The sequence below is a fragment of the Daphnia pulicaria genome, chromosome 8 (genome assembly GCF_021234035.1).
Source record: "Daphnia pulicaria isolate SC F1-1A chromosome 8, SC_F0-13Bv2, whole genome shotgun sequence".
Classification (NCBI taxonomy): domain Eukaryota; kingdom Metazoa; phylum Arthropoda; class Branchiopoda; order Diplostraca; family Daphniidae; genus Daphnia; species Daphnia pulicaria.
Genome location: NC_060920.1, coordinates 1015576 through 1030858, shown reverse-complemented (window position 1 = coordinate 1030858; position 15283 = coordinate 1015576). Strand labels below are relative to the sequence as shown.

At 38.1% G+C, this 15283-nt stretch overlaps 2 protein-coding genes across 2 annotated transcripts in view; one reads left to right on the top strand and one right to left on the bottom strand.

Moving 5' to 3' along the window:
* Positions 1-15283, top strand: part of LOC124312357 (collagen alpha-1(I) chain-like) — a 1404094-nt gene that overhangs the window by 1029350 nt on the left and 359461 nt on the right. The gene's annotated exons all lie outside the window — the stretch shown is intronic.
* On the bottom strand, positions 429-3058 carry LOC124310692. The gene is made up of 5 exons (XM_046774649.1): positions 2473-3058; positions 2280-2387; positions 1991-2209; positions 1343-1915; positions 429-1273 (listed from the first exon to the last, which is right to left on the bottom strand). Exons 1-5 carry the CDS (start codon positions 3056-3058, stop codon positions 429-431), a joined length of 2331 nt encoding a protein of 776 aa, XP_046630605.1.

Sequence of the window (15283 nt, the reverse complement as noted above, 5' to 3'; positions counted from 1 at the left end):
TCCTATACAGAAACACACATACTACGGAATCGTTTGAAAAATCATTTATAATTAAAAATGAAGCCCATTCCTTTGGTTGCGGTGACCGTGGTAATGCTGTGCATTACTTTGCAAATAGCAGAAACAACTACGGAGCTGCAGCATCGAGTCCACGAAAATAATTTAGGATTCCCTAAGGAGTACGTCGAGGGGGCGGAAACTCAAAAAAAGTTTTTTGTAGGTGAGAGTTTTTTGTTGTTTTTGGAAAGTTTTCCGCGCCATTAGACAAATAGCACAACAAGACTGAACAAGACATAGGGTTTTTGCTTATGCGTAGGTTATTTTCTTTTCCCGGTTTTCTTGTGTTTTTTTAACTTTTCTAGCGAAATAAATGGTTTTTTGGGACTTTTGTTTTACCGGAGGCGGTTATACAGCAGAGTTGTCAGATTTTATTCTTTAAATTGACAGAAGCGGGACAATTGATTGACAACTTCTACATCAAACAGTAAACCGTCTTCATCTTCAAGCTGAACAGAATTAGGGATGGGACAAGTACATATATAGTATTTGCAGGAATAATAGCCATTACTGAACATAAATGTTCTAGTCAATTTACCCGTTAGCTTCCCGTTTTCTCTAACCATATTGTACCATTGACACAGAACACGGGTTTCTGTTTTTTCATCCACATTCCACTCATTCACACAACGAATACTTTTCCCATCCATTGCAACTAAGGCTAGAACTTGTCCGAGGAGATAATCTCGTCCATCTGCTGTAATGAAAACTGCCCAAAGGCCGTTTTTGAGGGTAGTTTTTTCAACTTTTGTGATTGTTCTTTTTCTTTTAAAAAAACCAGAGGGGCAACCTGCAAATCTCCACTTACGGTCGCTGCTATTTTTCCACACCATTCCCTCTAGAAACCAACAGATTGTCTGTTTGGAAACAACTTGGGTGTGTCCATCAGGTCGGACAAGAGTAGCAAAGGCTGTGTTTTTAATGTTATCATGAACGGGATGAGTTTTTGAAAGATCACGGAATGTGCCATTCATGACAGCCCCAAGAGTGTCGAACTCATAATCCCTGTCTCCTTCTTCCAAGTTATTTTCCTGAGCCTCTCGACTGAAAACATCTTCTCTTAGGTCAAAATGCGATTCATCGCTCTCGTCAAGAAATTCATAATCGGCCGACGAGGTCGAATTGTCATTTTTTTTTCTTGTTTTTTTAATTCTGAAAAGTTGCTCAGCTAGCTGCTTATTGAAGCAATACTTGTCCTTGCCGGATACTCGCAAACCTATTAATTACAGGAAAACAATTTAAAAAGGAATTGCTGGTTGGTTTAAATCGAATAATGGTTATCAACCTAGTTTTTTCAAATCTTTTTCGGCATCGGCGAGAGCAACGCGGATTTTACAGTCCATCTCTGCCATCGACGGCATTTCCCACACGCGTTGGTTTGTCGGCTGGTCAAAAGGGCGCTCGAAACGAGGATAGGACAGGCCATCCTTCACTCCGTCTGATGTAAGGCGAATGGTTGCATCAATTTTGCGGCATCGAGATTTGAAAAACTCGCGAGCGGTAAAGTTCACCATTGTTGAGCAGTTTGTAGTGCAAGAGCGGCCACCTCTGAAGTAACTTTCACATGGTTGGCTGGTACACAGCCATGGTTTGAAAGCTTCTGGTTTGTCTTTTAAGGCTAATACTATAAGTACCAAAGCATGAGCGTTAAACTCGGCGCAAAGATACACGTTTAGTGTCATAAAATTTGCAGCCAAAGTGTACGCCTTATCACAGGTGATCCAATAGCGCCACAGTCGTAGACTGAACACCACGTACCACATTCGATATACTCGATCCAGTGGCGACAAATTTTTATCCAAAAAACTTGAAGCAGAGTAATTCATCAACCTAAGATAGAACTGCGTCGCTTCCGAACCTATTTACATTCGCACAAATAAAAAAAATTTCTAACTCTTTCAAAGAATTCGCCTTCATATGTATAGCCTACTACCTTCAACATGCTGGAGCAGTTGGGAAACATGGGGTTGACATAATCTCTCTGCCGATCCATAGTTCATTTTATCGTGCGCGTTGAGATCCTCAGGTTTTAGCAGATGTCGACTTTTATCATATTGATTCATTAGGGTTTGCAAGTGGACCGGTGAAGCAATGTAATTGCCAATCGCTATAAATTTTTCTGATCTAATTAGTCTCATTCGCAACTTCGCCACTGAAATAAATAAAATTCGTTATTACTTTCTTTTACATTTTAATTTTTTAACAATTTCATTAATTTATACCTAAATGAATGGGATCCTGGACTGATATGCCACATCCGATTTTAATAGCAGCAAAATAAAAATATGACTTTTTAAGGGAATAAAGCGTTTCCTGGCCAACAGGGATACCTTTACAAACGAATTTTTCACATGAAAAAATTAAAAGACGAACTCAAAAATTGGAAGAAAAAAATGCATAAAAAATTATATATACTTTTTGGAACCGGAAGACCCAGCTCTTCCGTTTCACGCATAAATTTCATTTCGCGGGCATCTCCGTCTGCGGAACAAACAAGGGCAAGAATCCCTTCCGCTGCTAATGCTGTTATTATCGAATGCATGCGAGCCTTTACGTCCTCCGCAGTGAACTTGTTGTCCGTACAAAATGTAAGAATACGGATCGGCGGAATGCTGTCGACTAGGGGTTGCGCCATAACTACAAGCACCAGCGTTGCTCGAGGGAACTCTTCAAACACGTCGACAATTGATTTTATATCTGTGACTACCGCGCGTCTGTGATTTCTTAGTCCGCTTGCTTCCATTGGTAGACTGACACCCATCACGGAATTAGAAGCGCTGTCATAATTTCTCTGTGACACAATAGCGGTACAGTCTTCACTAATAGACACGATGAGAGGTAAATTGTTTTGAATGAGGAAATCCTTTAAATATTTGACGTTCACTACACCTTCCGGGACGGATCTATCGTACCGAGAGAGCTTCGATTTGACTGTACGCAGACCAGGGACGGCGCCGTGAAAATTTGCACACAGAACTTCATACGAATTTTTACCGGCCATACAATAGAAGTTCACACAAAAGCGAATAAGTGCTTCATTTGTGAAGCGTCGTCCTCTAGCTCTCTTATTTTTATTCAACAACAATTGTTTGTACAGCCACTTTAACAACGTCGGTTTAACAAAGCCGGGAACGAGAGCTGCATTTTCGTTCCCGGCATTCAAAAATTTTGATTGATCAAGTTGGCAGTGGTTGCCTCGTTATTGGTTATAGGTGCTGGTACCGTGCAAGGTACCGTGTTGAGGACACGCGTTGGATCCGCGACAGGCTCATGTGAGTTTGTTTCCTGCGGCTCAGGAGCGATTTTGTGGAACCTTGGAAGATGATGACTTACGAAGTGACTTATCTTCCAGCCGCCGTATTCGTCTACACCGGTTTTAAGTATTACGTCGCACTTCAAACACTTTATTGAGCTGCTTTCAGCTATAATTTTACAATCAGTTGGAAGATAAGCAATTTGCTTTTCAACCAACATCTTTGTGGTTTGAAACCACTTCATGACGTATTCGTGAAGGGTTCTCCCTTTCCTGATCAGCGGTGCTGGTACGGCTGATTCATCTTCAGCAGCCGATGCAGCCGTTGATGGGCCACCGGAAACATTTGATAGCACAACTTCAGGCTCGACTTCAGGGCGAGATTTCTTTTGAATCGGTGCATCATGACGGACTGAGCTCTTCCGCTTTAACGTCGAACGAGAAAAGGTGTACTGTTTTGAGTACTCTTGTAAAATACGTTTTGACATCGTTACCACTTCTTCTAGCGTAATTTTCTCCCCAAAAGAGAATTTAAATTTTGATGGGTCACTCGCAAATTTCTCACCCAGAACAACTAACTTTTCTTCATGAGTTTTAAAGCGCATGGGATCACTAACACTTTCGCGAATGGCCTCTTCGAGGCTAGCTCTTCTTTCTGGCGAATCCAGTTTACTTAGAGTTCTAAGATTACTCACATCAACTTCTTTTAGCAAGGCAATCAGTCGAGGGGCTAGAATTACATCATAGCTTTCTAACAACTTAAAAACGCACTTTGTTTCACTTTCATCCATGATTACAACCATCGGTACTCGAAAGTAGCGATGTGACTAATGAACTGCGACGAATTGTTCTAGGTGTCGCGTTAATCGAAATACCCTTAAGCATTGATAAGTTTGTAGTTTTCCCCCTGAAAAAAAAGGTTTTTTAACCGAAATGTCTGGTTTTTTCTCTTTTTGTCAGCAAAAAGAGAAAAATTTGCTCTTTTCCTTGTTTTTTTAACTTTTTTCCCCATTTTTCTTCCCTATCTGATGTTTTGTCATTTCGCGCCAACAAATTTCTTTTGGCGCTTTACCTTTTACTTTTCGGGTAATTTTTTTTTCTTTTTGTAATTAAAAAACAGAAAAATTTGCTCTTTTCCTTGTTTTTTAACTTTTTTCCCCATTTTTCTTCCCTATCTGATGTTTTGTCATTTCGCGCCAACAAATTTCTTTTGGCGATTTACCTTTTACTTTTCGGGTAATTTTTTTTAACTTTTTTGAGTTTCCGCCCCCTCGGAGTACGTCATCGAAAAAACAACCATGCTGACTCTGATCACCAATCAGCCCGGCGACGAACAAACGATTAAAATATTGAAATCGGTAATTGACGGCGAAAAGAATTTCCAAAAAATTGTGGACGTGGAAAACCTTAAGAAGAATCTAGACTTCCTGGACAGAATTTGGCTCAAATATCTGAAGCCCTGCGAAGGTGGATTCATCGGGGGAGTGGCTGGAGCGGCGATTGGCTCTTACGCTTCACCAGGATATGGCACTGCCATTGGAGGAATTGCTGGCGGAGTAGCCGGAGCGATTCTAAATAGTTTCGCCAGATCAATCCAACTGGATAATTGAAAAAATTTTCAACTTGTCCAAGAAAGAAGCACTGGCAAACGCTTACAACTTTTTACAATTGGAAAATGGCGCATCAAAAAACCAAATCGATTCAAATTTCGAGCGCTTAGCGTTGGAATATCATCCGGACAAAGATGGAAACAACGACGATTTGTTGAAACTTTCACTTTCTAAGCGTTACATTCAAATGTCTAAAGGCGAATGGTTTTAGATTTCTTACGCAACAGCCCGATGCCTAAAAAATTTAATTCCTAATTCATTCATCGTATCCTAATTATCGATTGCGAAAACAAAACAAATTCGATTTCGATCATTTTCATTTTCGTCCGTTTTGTTTCCCCCACATTATAAATCAAAGACAGATAATTGCTGATTCCAATTTACACAATTTACTTCAAATTTCGAGCAAGTCTAACGATAGTTGATGCAATTTTTGAATGTTAACAATTCGAAAATCAACGAACAAATAAATTACATTTTAATCTACGTCCCTGTTGTTTGTCAATGTTCTCATACAAAATGGAAGACACAAGTCAATGGATTCTATGTGGAAGAGAATAAACAGATTAGAGTTACGGCGTCATGGACGAAAGAGCAGCCAGCTGCTGCGTCTAGCCAAAACATTACCGGACCGTCCTCACAAGTGTCATTAAAGGAAAACAATATTTGGTTATCCATCGATTGAAAAACAAAAATGCCAACGGTAAGAATCGATACATCGGCCTAGAATTGTTGCTATGATTTGAAAAAAAAATAAATAAATAAATAAAACAAAACATTCGTACTGTATGCACTTGCAGAAAACAGGCGCTGATTTACCGAAAGGTACCGCATCATTCACCAAAAGCCTTGGAAACGATGGCCCAGTGGTTTTAGATTCTCATGCCGACTTCCTATAAAAGAATTGAAAGGTAATTAATGCGATTGTCTCTGACGAGGAATCAACAGCAGACATTTGATTTGGTTTCCATCAAACGAAACAACACCCGACAACAATTGCAGCCAAGTCCATTTGCGATCTAGGCAATAAAATTTATGAAAAGTACATTAATGAAATAATGGATCTCTGGTTGCAGAAACTTTTGTTCACTTGTCAAAAATGAATTAAGCGTTTAATATCAGTAAATGAAGGAGTTGGCCGGCAAAAGGCTTAAACTTCAAACAAACTTGGCCAAATATACAATGTTTAATTGATTAACAATTTAGAAACCTTCATCATATTATAAACTCTGAACCAATGAGATGATAAAGTGGAGGTAGCCAATTTAACCACTACGCATGTACAGTTTGCATTTTAGAATTGACACTAACCATCAATTTGGTGACGGGATCTGTTCTACTAATAAAATGGAAGCTGCAACTCTGAGGGTGGGTTTTAATTAAACAAATAACAATTAGTTAATTTAACAGAACGGCCGAGTAAAAATAATCTAAACGCTCGTCCAGAAACCACCGCAAGATCAACTGAAAAGAAATTAAGAGAATAATATAACACTTACCAAAATGACGTAATTAAAGGGACAGGTAACACCCCAAAAAGAATCGGAAGAAAAGAATGGCCGATGACATCCATTCCACGCCTTACTGCAGTCCAATCTGTACTGGGTTGAATCAATTAATGTCATTAATTGGTTCCTAAATAAAATAACAATTATTCAAAAAATGTAATGGTTTTACTGGTGTACCAAATGCGGTCGGACTTGAATAAAAAATCACAACAAAAGAAATGATACTTACAACTTATTACAGATAAGATGAACAATTTGAATCACAAAACTTGGCTTGGCAAAAATACATTCATCGTCAATACACTCCACGGAGAGACAAGGATTGGCATCCGCAGTGCCACAGCGTCATGGTAAAACCAATAAAACTGAGGTCTACTCTGGTTGTAACGTATTGATCTTCTCCTCCTACATCGCTTTCCCTTTTTCGCAACCTCAGCTTCGCCTACCTATCTATAATTAGACATCTGGAACAATCCCGACTCTGCCGAGTCAGACCCATCACTCACCTTCATTATTGCCCATACGTATTCCTATTGTCCTACTGTCAAACCTTTCGGGGTACCTTTTCCCCTAATCCAATTTCCCCGAACGACGTGTAATTCGGAGGCATCTCCAAATTACATCGGTTACACCGCTACTATATAACCCAGCAGCCAAGACATCCTCGCGGTCAGTAGCAGTCCGTCAGCCAGCCGAACCGCCGATCGTCGACCACTCCGTTCGTCTCATCCTCCTGCAGTTCGACAGCAGCTACTCTCCCTCTCTATTCTCCCTTGCTACTCTCCCTCTCTATTCTCCCTTGCTACTCTCCCTCTCTATTCTCCCTTGCTACTCTCTCTCTCTCTCTATTCTCCCTCGCTACTCTCCCTCTCTATTCTCCCTTTCCAATCCCCCGTGCTCTACTTGTGTAAGTGTATATTGTGTTCAGTGTAATACAAGGTGAACCCTCCGAATTACTCTTCACACTGGTCTTGACGATGACGCCCACTGAAATAATACTGCAAAAGAAAAAGCGGCCATCATGGATTTTTTCCTCACCCTACCTTCGACTCTAAAATAACCACCCCATTCAAAAACTGCTGAAATACTAAAACAATTTAGTTGTTTATTATTTGTTTCACCCAAAATTCAATAGAAAATGAAATGCACTTTAAAAACAAAAGAAAGGCTAATAACAATAATGAATTAAACAATTTTGATGAGATGTCAATATTGTCGTTGGTTGTCGTTACTCTAGTTCATACGTATTATTTTTAATTCTGAGTGTACACCGCGTATCACTAATCAGATAATTAATCAACGATCGCGATGTGGGGAAGGCCCACGAAAGACAAGGAAGAGTAAAACCTCAGTCAACAAGTTCGACAATGGATAACCCTCACAGCTGTGCTGTTCACTAGATCTCAATTCATTCAATGCTAAGCATAAACAATAAACAGAAGAACCAGGATTTAATGAACGAGGATCGATTTTTAGTGGATTAGAAAATCTCGCAAAGGAAAGAACAAAAGTGAATTTCACTATTACATCAAACGTTTCTTTTTTTAACTTGTGAAATCACCTCAATGCTTGGCCTGTCGACCTAATTTATCGAAAGATAACGAAACATAAAACAAACAAACAGGCACTGGCGAGTGTCGACTGCGTCTTATGCCTTGTAGCCTGGGAAATTCCGCTCGACAGCAGCTCCAGTTGCTCGATCAGTAGCAGAATTTGAATTACGTGCATAACGAGATAAGAGGAGGGAAAGGAGAATGGACGTGCTTGTCCACTGGCGCTCTGCTTCCTTTTTTACTTAAGGGGCGTATAGAAACGACACCAATTTTCCGGCCTACGGCAGGCGATAGAGGTTGCAAACCCTAAATGAACTCTTCTGTAGTCTCTTATTTTAGCAACTGGGGAAATTAATAAATCTGGGAAAATTCGGAAATGGTTCCGATCATAATGGAAATCTTACAGTTAATTTATAAAAGGGAAATGTAAAAAGGGTTTGAATATAAATATTCCTTCTTAAAAATTAAATATATAAAAAGCAATATGAAAAGCCCATTTGCGCCATAAGACAACACGGGCGGCGTCGGAGTGATCCGATACTTTGTGCGCCACTTTTCTAGGCATAAAAAATAGGGGAAAAAATCTGAAAAAAATTCAGACAATAGAAAAGACGTAAAATGACATAAATCCCAAGTTTGGTGAATTTATGTCATTTTTTCGATTTTTGCCACCCGAAAAACCCATATGAAAAATACACGCTGCCTTATGGAACGGCGCGGGGTGATCCCATACTTATGGAGGGGACTGTATGTATGTATGTATGTATGTATGTATGTATGTATGTATGTCCCGCTCCTTAACTCGGGTGTTTCACGACAGATTTCGGAATTTTTGGTCTTAAAAATTACACAAAAAATATGCGGTGCGACCAGAACAAAAATAATTTTATTTACTTAATTAGTTTTCCCGTAATTAATGAAAAACTGCTAAAATAATTGTTTCACGACTGGTGACATCTGGTGGTTGAACTACAACTTTTTCACTTTAGGTCGAAATAAATCACCACCAGATGTCCATAGCATCGCCGTGATAACGCAATCTTTGATGTCCCAACCTTGACGCAACAACCAGATTTGCATTTATGTTTTGCAGTTAGGGGAGAGGGGGGCTAGTTGGCAGGGTCACTTTTTGTGAATTTATTTGAATTTTTTGACCACACGTTTTGCAAATTGAATGAATGAATCAGATTCAGATTTCAATTCTCTATGAATTGATCGAATTTGTTTACAATGTTCATTTACACGAAATTGAGAAATTGAGAAAAACTGCAACAAAAAAGTCTGCCAACTTGCCCCACCTACGGGGTAAGTTGGCAAGTGACGATTCTCCATTGCTCCAAAATTTCTAGGTCGAATTTTGAAAACTTGCAACTCAGCATCTCGTGAGAAATCTGTATGCCAACATGCCCCTCAAAATTTCTGCCAACTAACCCCATAGGGTGCTTTTCGAACAAATAAATTGATAACTAAATAACTGTTTAATGTAGAAATGTGGGGTTTCTTTTAAAAATAAGACAAACATTAATTCTTTTTTGCTTGTGTTTTCTGACTCTCTTAGAGTTTTATGCTATGAGAAAAATGAAAAGTGCTAAGAGGCCCAAAAAAACTTTTTGCCGTTTTTTTTTCTTTTTGCTATAACTCCTGTTGGGGAAGTCGTATACTTTTGAAATTTTGTGTGAGCAATCTGGGTGTTGTCTTTCAGATTTGGTGTAAAAGGCTTGATTTGTTTTGGTCTGTAAGGGGTCTAAATAGCAAAATGCCAACTTACCCCACCTGCCAACTAGCCCCCCTCTCCCCTATTTGACTAAAAGATGGTTATTTTTAAATTCAAATATTGAACTTTATTTGTAAAAATAGGAACATATGAGTTGAGAAAACTAAACGAAAATAACTTGCAAGGATATTGAACTGTGACAGAAAAATCCCGTTTTAAGACTAAAAAGTCTATGAAGAAAAGTGTGAATTGTGAATAAGTCCGACTAAACAATAGGCCCTGAATTTGTCATTTAAGACAGTTTTCAACTGGCTTACGACTATTCCTTCGCGGCGAGCTGATAAGCTTGCTTTTCTATCTTAAAAATTAAAGGAAAAACTGCAAATTTGGATTTTCCCTTTTCAAATGCGTAATACGCAGTTGTAATAAATACATGTTGTGGATATGCGATAAGATAATTCAACATTCTCCTTATCTCAGTAGTTGCTAGGTTCGCTCAAATGAAATACGTAAACGGCTTCACGGTGCCAACAACGCACCAATGAAGCTCTGTCGAAATGCTCTCCATCTTTATCCGGACAATATCGGATATGAACCGGAGATGCTATTCAACATTTATTAAGTGTTTTCCTAATAAGACCAGCAGACGCCTGTGCTAGGACGAATCATTCGATACGTGACCAAGTTTAGGCATGGGTGATGATAAACATTGAAAAATAGATAACAAAATAAAATAAAAATGGCATGGTTACATTCCTTGCGAGATCACCATCTGTGCCTAAAATGAATTACTATTCTTGAAACTTCCAGCATTGGGAAGAGGTTGTAAAAATAATATTATAACAAGAAACAAACAAATTAATTTTTTTTAAGTATCGGGATTCGCTGATTCTGGGTATTCCCTTTTAATTTATCAGTTATTATTTTACCGACGTCTCGTTTATATCCAGAATTGAACATCTTTTTTTCAGCCGTACGAAACAAGGTATTATCGGTATTATAGCTAATTTTCCATTTTGTGTAATTTATTTGAATTTTAAAGCATTAAGAAAATTTGATTTGTTTACATAGGGAAAGAAGGAGTTAGACCGCAGCTGTACAAACTCGCGTGGGGATTTCATGGAATACCAAACTGCTGTAGGTCTAAATCTAAAAATAAAATTAAAAAAAAAAAATTTGAAACTAACTTTTTACATAACACCTTTTTTTTTGGGGGGGGGGGGGGGGGGTCGTAGGAAGTAGGAAATACTGAGAAGACGCTTGTAATCAATCACCAAATGGTCATCGAGAAAATTAAACTCTAAGACAAGGATCAGCAGAAATGGAAGTGAATTATAAACAGAATTATGACATTCTCTGTCTTCATTGATCAAGAGAATAGATGTAACGTTCTGTTGACTATCTCCTTCAAAATATAGATATTAAATCAATTATTCAAATATATATTTAGTTTAGATGACAGCTACTTTATCATTACACTGCTGACCAAACCAAAAAAATGTTCTTTTCCTCTTTTCTATATTTATATTGAAAACCAATTTCATAGTAAAGTACTTTGACAAGAACCAAACAGGAGAGTTGGTCAACAGACTCTCTACTGACACTACCAAGTCATCAAGTGTATCACTGCTTACCTTGCAGATGGAATAAAATGAATAATTTTCAACAGGCAAAAATTATATTCGTATTGAAATCTGTCACTTCTTCTTTCTGCTGCACGGAGAGATTTTAAAACAAGTCCCACTTGTTCTTCAACTTCTTTACATTTCTGAATGCCCAGGGCTAACTTTTTGAATCCAGGGACTCTCATTTTTACTCTTAACTTCACAGGAACATCTTCTAGTTTTCCTTGCTAGTGAGTAGTGACATATAAAATGTTATTCAGCAGTATATTTTGAATGCATTGACGAGCCATAAATACTTACACAGCAACAGTTGACAACACAGATCTTTTTTTGTTTAATTTGAGCATTTGAAGTGCATAGCGACGTCGTTCGACTCTTCTGGATTCAACACTAGTTGATAAAAAAGCTCCTTAGTTCCAATGATTTCAAAAAGGTAGATTGATAAGCCTAGATAATCCGTTGGGACCAGGCCCTACTAGCACACTTACGCCCATTGGACGTCTCAATTGCGTCCATTCCTTCTGACCTGGACGTCCGAGGTGGACGTTATTCTAAAGATTATAGAACGTCCTGATGTCCTCTCCGTAGAATGTCCATACCGGACTTCCATTTGACGTCCTAAAACGAACGTCCCATTGACGTCCGGAAACGAACATCCATTTGATCTGAAAGCGAACGTCCATAGGATGTTTAATAATGCATTTATTTGGTCCCCCACTGGACGTAAATCTAACCATAGCGTTTACAAATAAATTAGAAAAAATTCTTTCAGAAATCAGTTTGAAATTACCATTTATTTGACAAAAACATACACTACAAATACGCATACATGATACGCAAATTATACACATCAAACGCTAGCCTACGGAACACGAACAGGTGTATCAGTAAAGAATTTCATTGGATGATTCTTGTGGGCTTGGCTGCACTGTAATCGACGGTGTTGGCTGCACTGTAATCGACGGTGTTGGCTGCACTGCAATCCACGTTGTTGGCTGCACTGCAATTGACGTTGTTAGCTGCACTGAAATAGACGGTGTGGGCTCTCAAACAGACCATCAAACAGTGACTGGCAAAACCATTTGAAAGTCTGGTTCACCCCACCCAAAAAAAATATAGAAGTTAGATGGGGACAATCTTACAAAAATGTTAAAACCGACGTAACGAAACTGATTCTGTTCTCGATGTGGAATAGCTTTAGTTTCATTCAAGTTGCATTTTAATTTTTCTTGATTTTGGAAATTTCAATTCCCAAGAACTCTAGGTTAAATTTTTTATTTAAGAAGACATCTATATGGATAAATTTCAATTGGGAAAAGAGAGCCGATTCTCTCTCATTTCAGTATCCTTTTGAAATAACATGGGATTAGAAACATACTAACATTTCTGACGAAGAGGAATAATATTTTAAACTTGCCAGTGATAAACTACTGAATTCCCGCTGGCGGACCATTTATCTTGGTCCGTGGTCGACATCCATTCCATCTTGATTTTCTGTTAAACGTATGCTTCGGTATTTATCTGGGATTCCCTTCATTATTTTCCTTGTATCATTTTCTATTTCAAATTTGTTTGGCTTACGGGAAGCGGTTTGAATACCCTCTAGAAAAGAAAAACGTTATTGTTTACAATTACAATTTTGAACTAAACCAATTTTGGAATACAAACCAAACACGGCTGTAGTAATCATTGAATGCTGAAGACCATGTTTTGTATCGATCCCTTTTTTGCTTTTCCTTCCCAGTTTACATAGGCCATAACTTTGATCGAAAAAAACTGATTTCCAAGCCCATTGTAAACAGTTACTAACGGATCAACCTGACCTATAAATACAAGAAAATGAATTGTTTCTTAAAAAATCGTATTCACTTTAGTTTTTAAGTACCAATTGATAATAATTCTCTTTGTCCAGTAATTGTTGTACCAACCCTTTGATTTCTTCTACTTCCTTCAAGGGTGCGATTTAAAAAGTGGGATTTTCTGCTGCTGGTAGAACATCAGCTAGGGTGAGATTATTCAACTTCCCATCCATTATGACAAGTTTGTCCATAAAATTTGTTAATGTGTCGTTTTGTTTCAATGTGTCCCTCACCAACTTTTTTACAATTTTCTCAAAACCTGCAATTAAAATCAAGCATTTAATAATGAAACAAGAGCATATTAGAGGAAATTACTAATGGGATATCTCGAGTATACCTTCCGACTACTACAGACGATGAACCATCAGCAGTTGGCGATGGAGAGTTAACATTAAACAATGAAGTCGATTGATGGATTTCAGAGAATTAGCATTGGGACGTTCTACTGTAGATCGTGTGTTGTCAGAAATGGACGGTATTAAAGCCAAGACAGAATCGACACAATACGACTGACTGTATTCTGCGTTTTGCTGAAAGAACTGCGTGGGTACATTAACCACTTGTCTGGTTGTTCGAACAGCATTTTTAGACAATCCTGGAGGAATAGAAGGAGTGTCAAATTGAGTGGGCCCGTACATTCCGACAGTACTTGCATCACTGCTGGAATCTTGTGATTCATCAACGGTGAATCGTTGTTCTGTCCTCTTATTCCTATAGCCTTTACCCATATTTTGTTTTGTTTGGCTTTCAGATGCAGAGTTGATATCCGATTGAACATCAGTTAGATTCTCTTTGGCACGAGAGGCCTCATACGAATCTAGAAAATAAATATGTTTTGAATATGAACTACAATACAAAAATAAAAATAAAACATACCAAATGTTTCCCCGATCTTGCACTGAAAAAGAAACCAATCTGGTTGTCGAGTTTTACGCTTATTCACTGAAGCCCTCTCCCCAAGAGTCTTGGGATACTAGCACCGTGTCCCGTTGTTAACCCTCAAATCAGGGACAGTGGCAAAATAAGGGTAAAGAAACGTTAACAACGTAAATAACGTGTTTCAAGTTGCAGTAGTTAAATCAACCAGAAAATATTTGCCAGATTGAACCTGCGCTAACAGAGATGAATTTTAGTATCTGATAATGACGATGTGCAGCTCTGTTAAAATAAAACTTACAACTGAAGACGGCGTTGAAATACTGGTGTGTAAATGAATACTTCTTTCTTGTTGTAGAAAAAATCAGAATCTATGCCTGCAAAGTAAGGTAACCATTAGTGATTAGTTGTCAGATAAATCAATGTTAATTTTTAATCATCGCGTGGTCAACAACTGAATGTCAAACATGAAGAAACAAGGAATAGAACAAATTACCAATAAAATTATAGAAATGTTTCGACTCTAAAGCTTGAATACAAAACAAGAAATGTAACTTACTAATTTCAGCTAAAAGGCGCAAGAAAACCATGGTACTACTTCGATTGACCTTATTGTCAAATGTACACTTACCAGTTGACAATTCAGTTAATACAATGTCACAACCTACATCTTTAGATTTGGATGATGACAATAATGGTGTACTTGATAATGGTATGTAACTTTTGTCCATAGCTTTTTTATTTATTGATTAGCTTTCAATATACTGAGTTTATTTATAAATTTTAATTATTTAGACATGTACACCAACGAGCCAGACAGCTCTGATGATGGGTGTGCTGAGGACACACAGTAAATTGAAGATGATTTTGACTCCACAAGTGATGCTTCATTTGATGAATTCGAAAATGATGCATTTGATTGGTCAGTTTATGACAAAGAAGAAATAATTTCAGAGAGTATTGAAGATGAGAACGAATTTGAATCAATTGTCAAACAAAGTTTAATCCAACGGGTGGTCGATTGCAATATCCCCCGGTGTCTAGTTAGCAATTTACTTAACATACTTCATCGTGATGCAAATCTGACATTTTTACCGCTGAATTCAAGAACACTGTTGTCCTCCAAACGAGGAAAACTTCAATTAACGGATATGCCACCAGGGAAATACCAGCATTTTGATGTTGCAGCAGCCTTTTTAAATGTTCTTGAGGCAATGGCAGCTGCTGG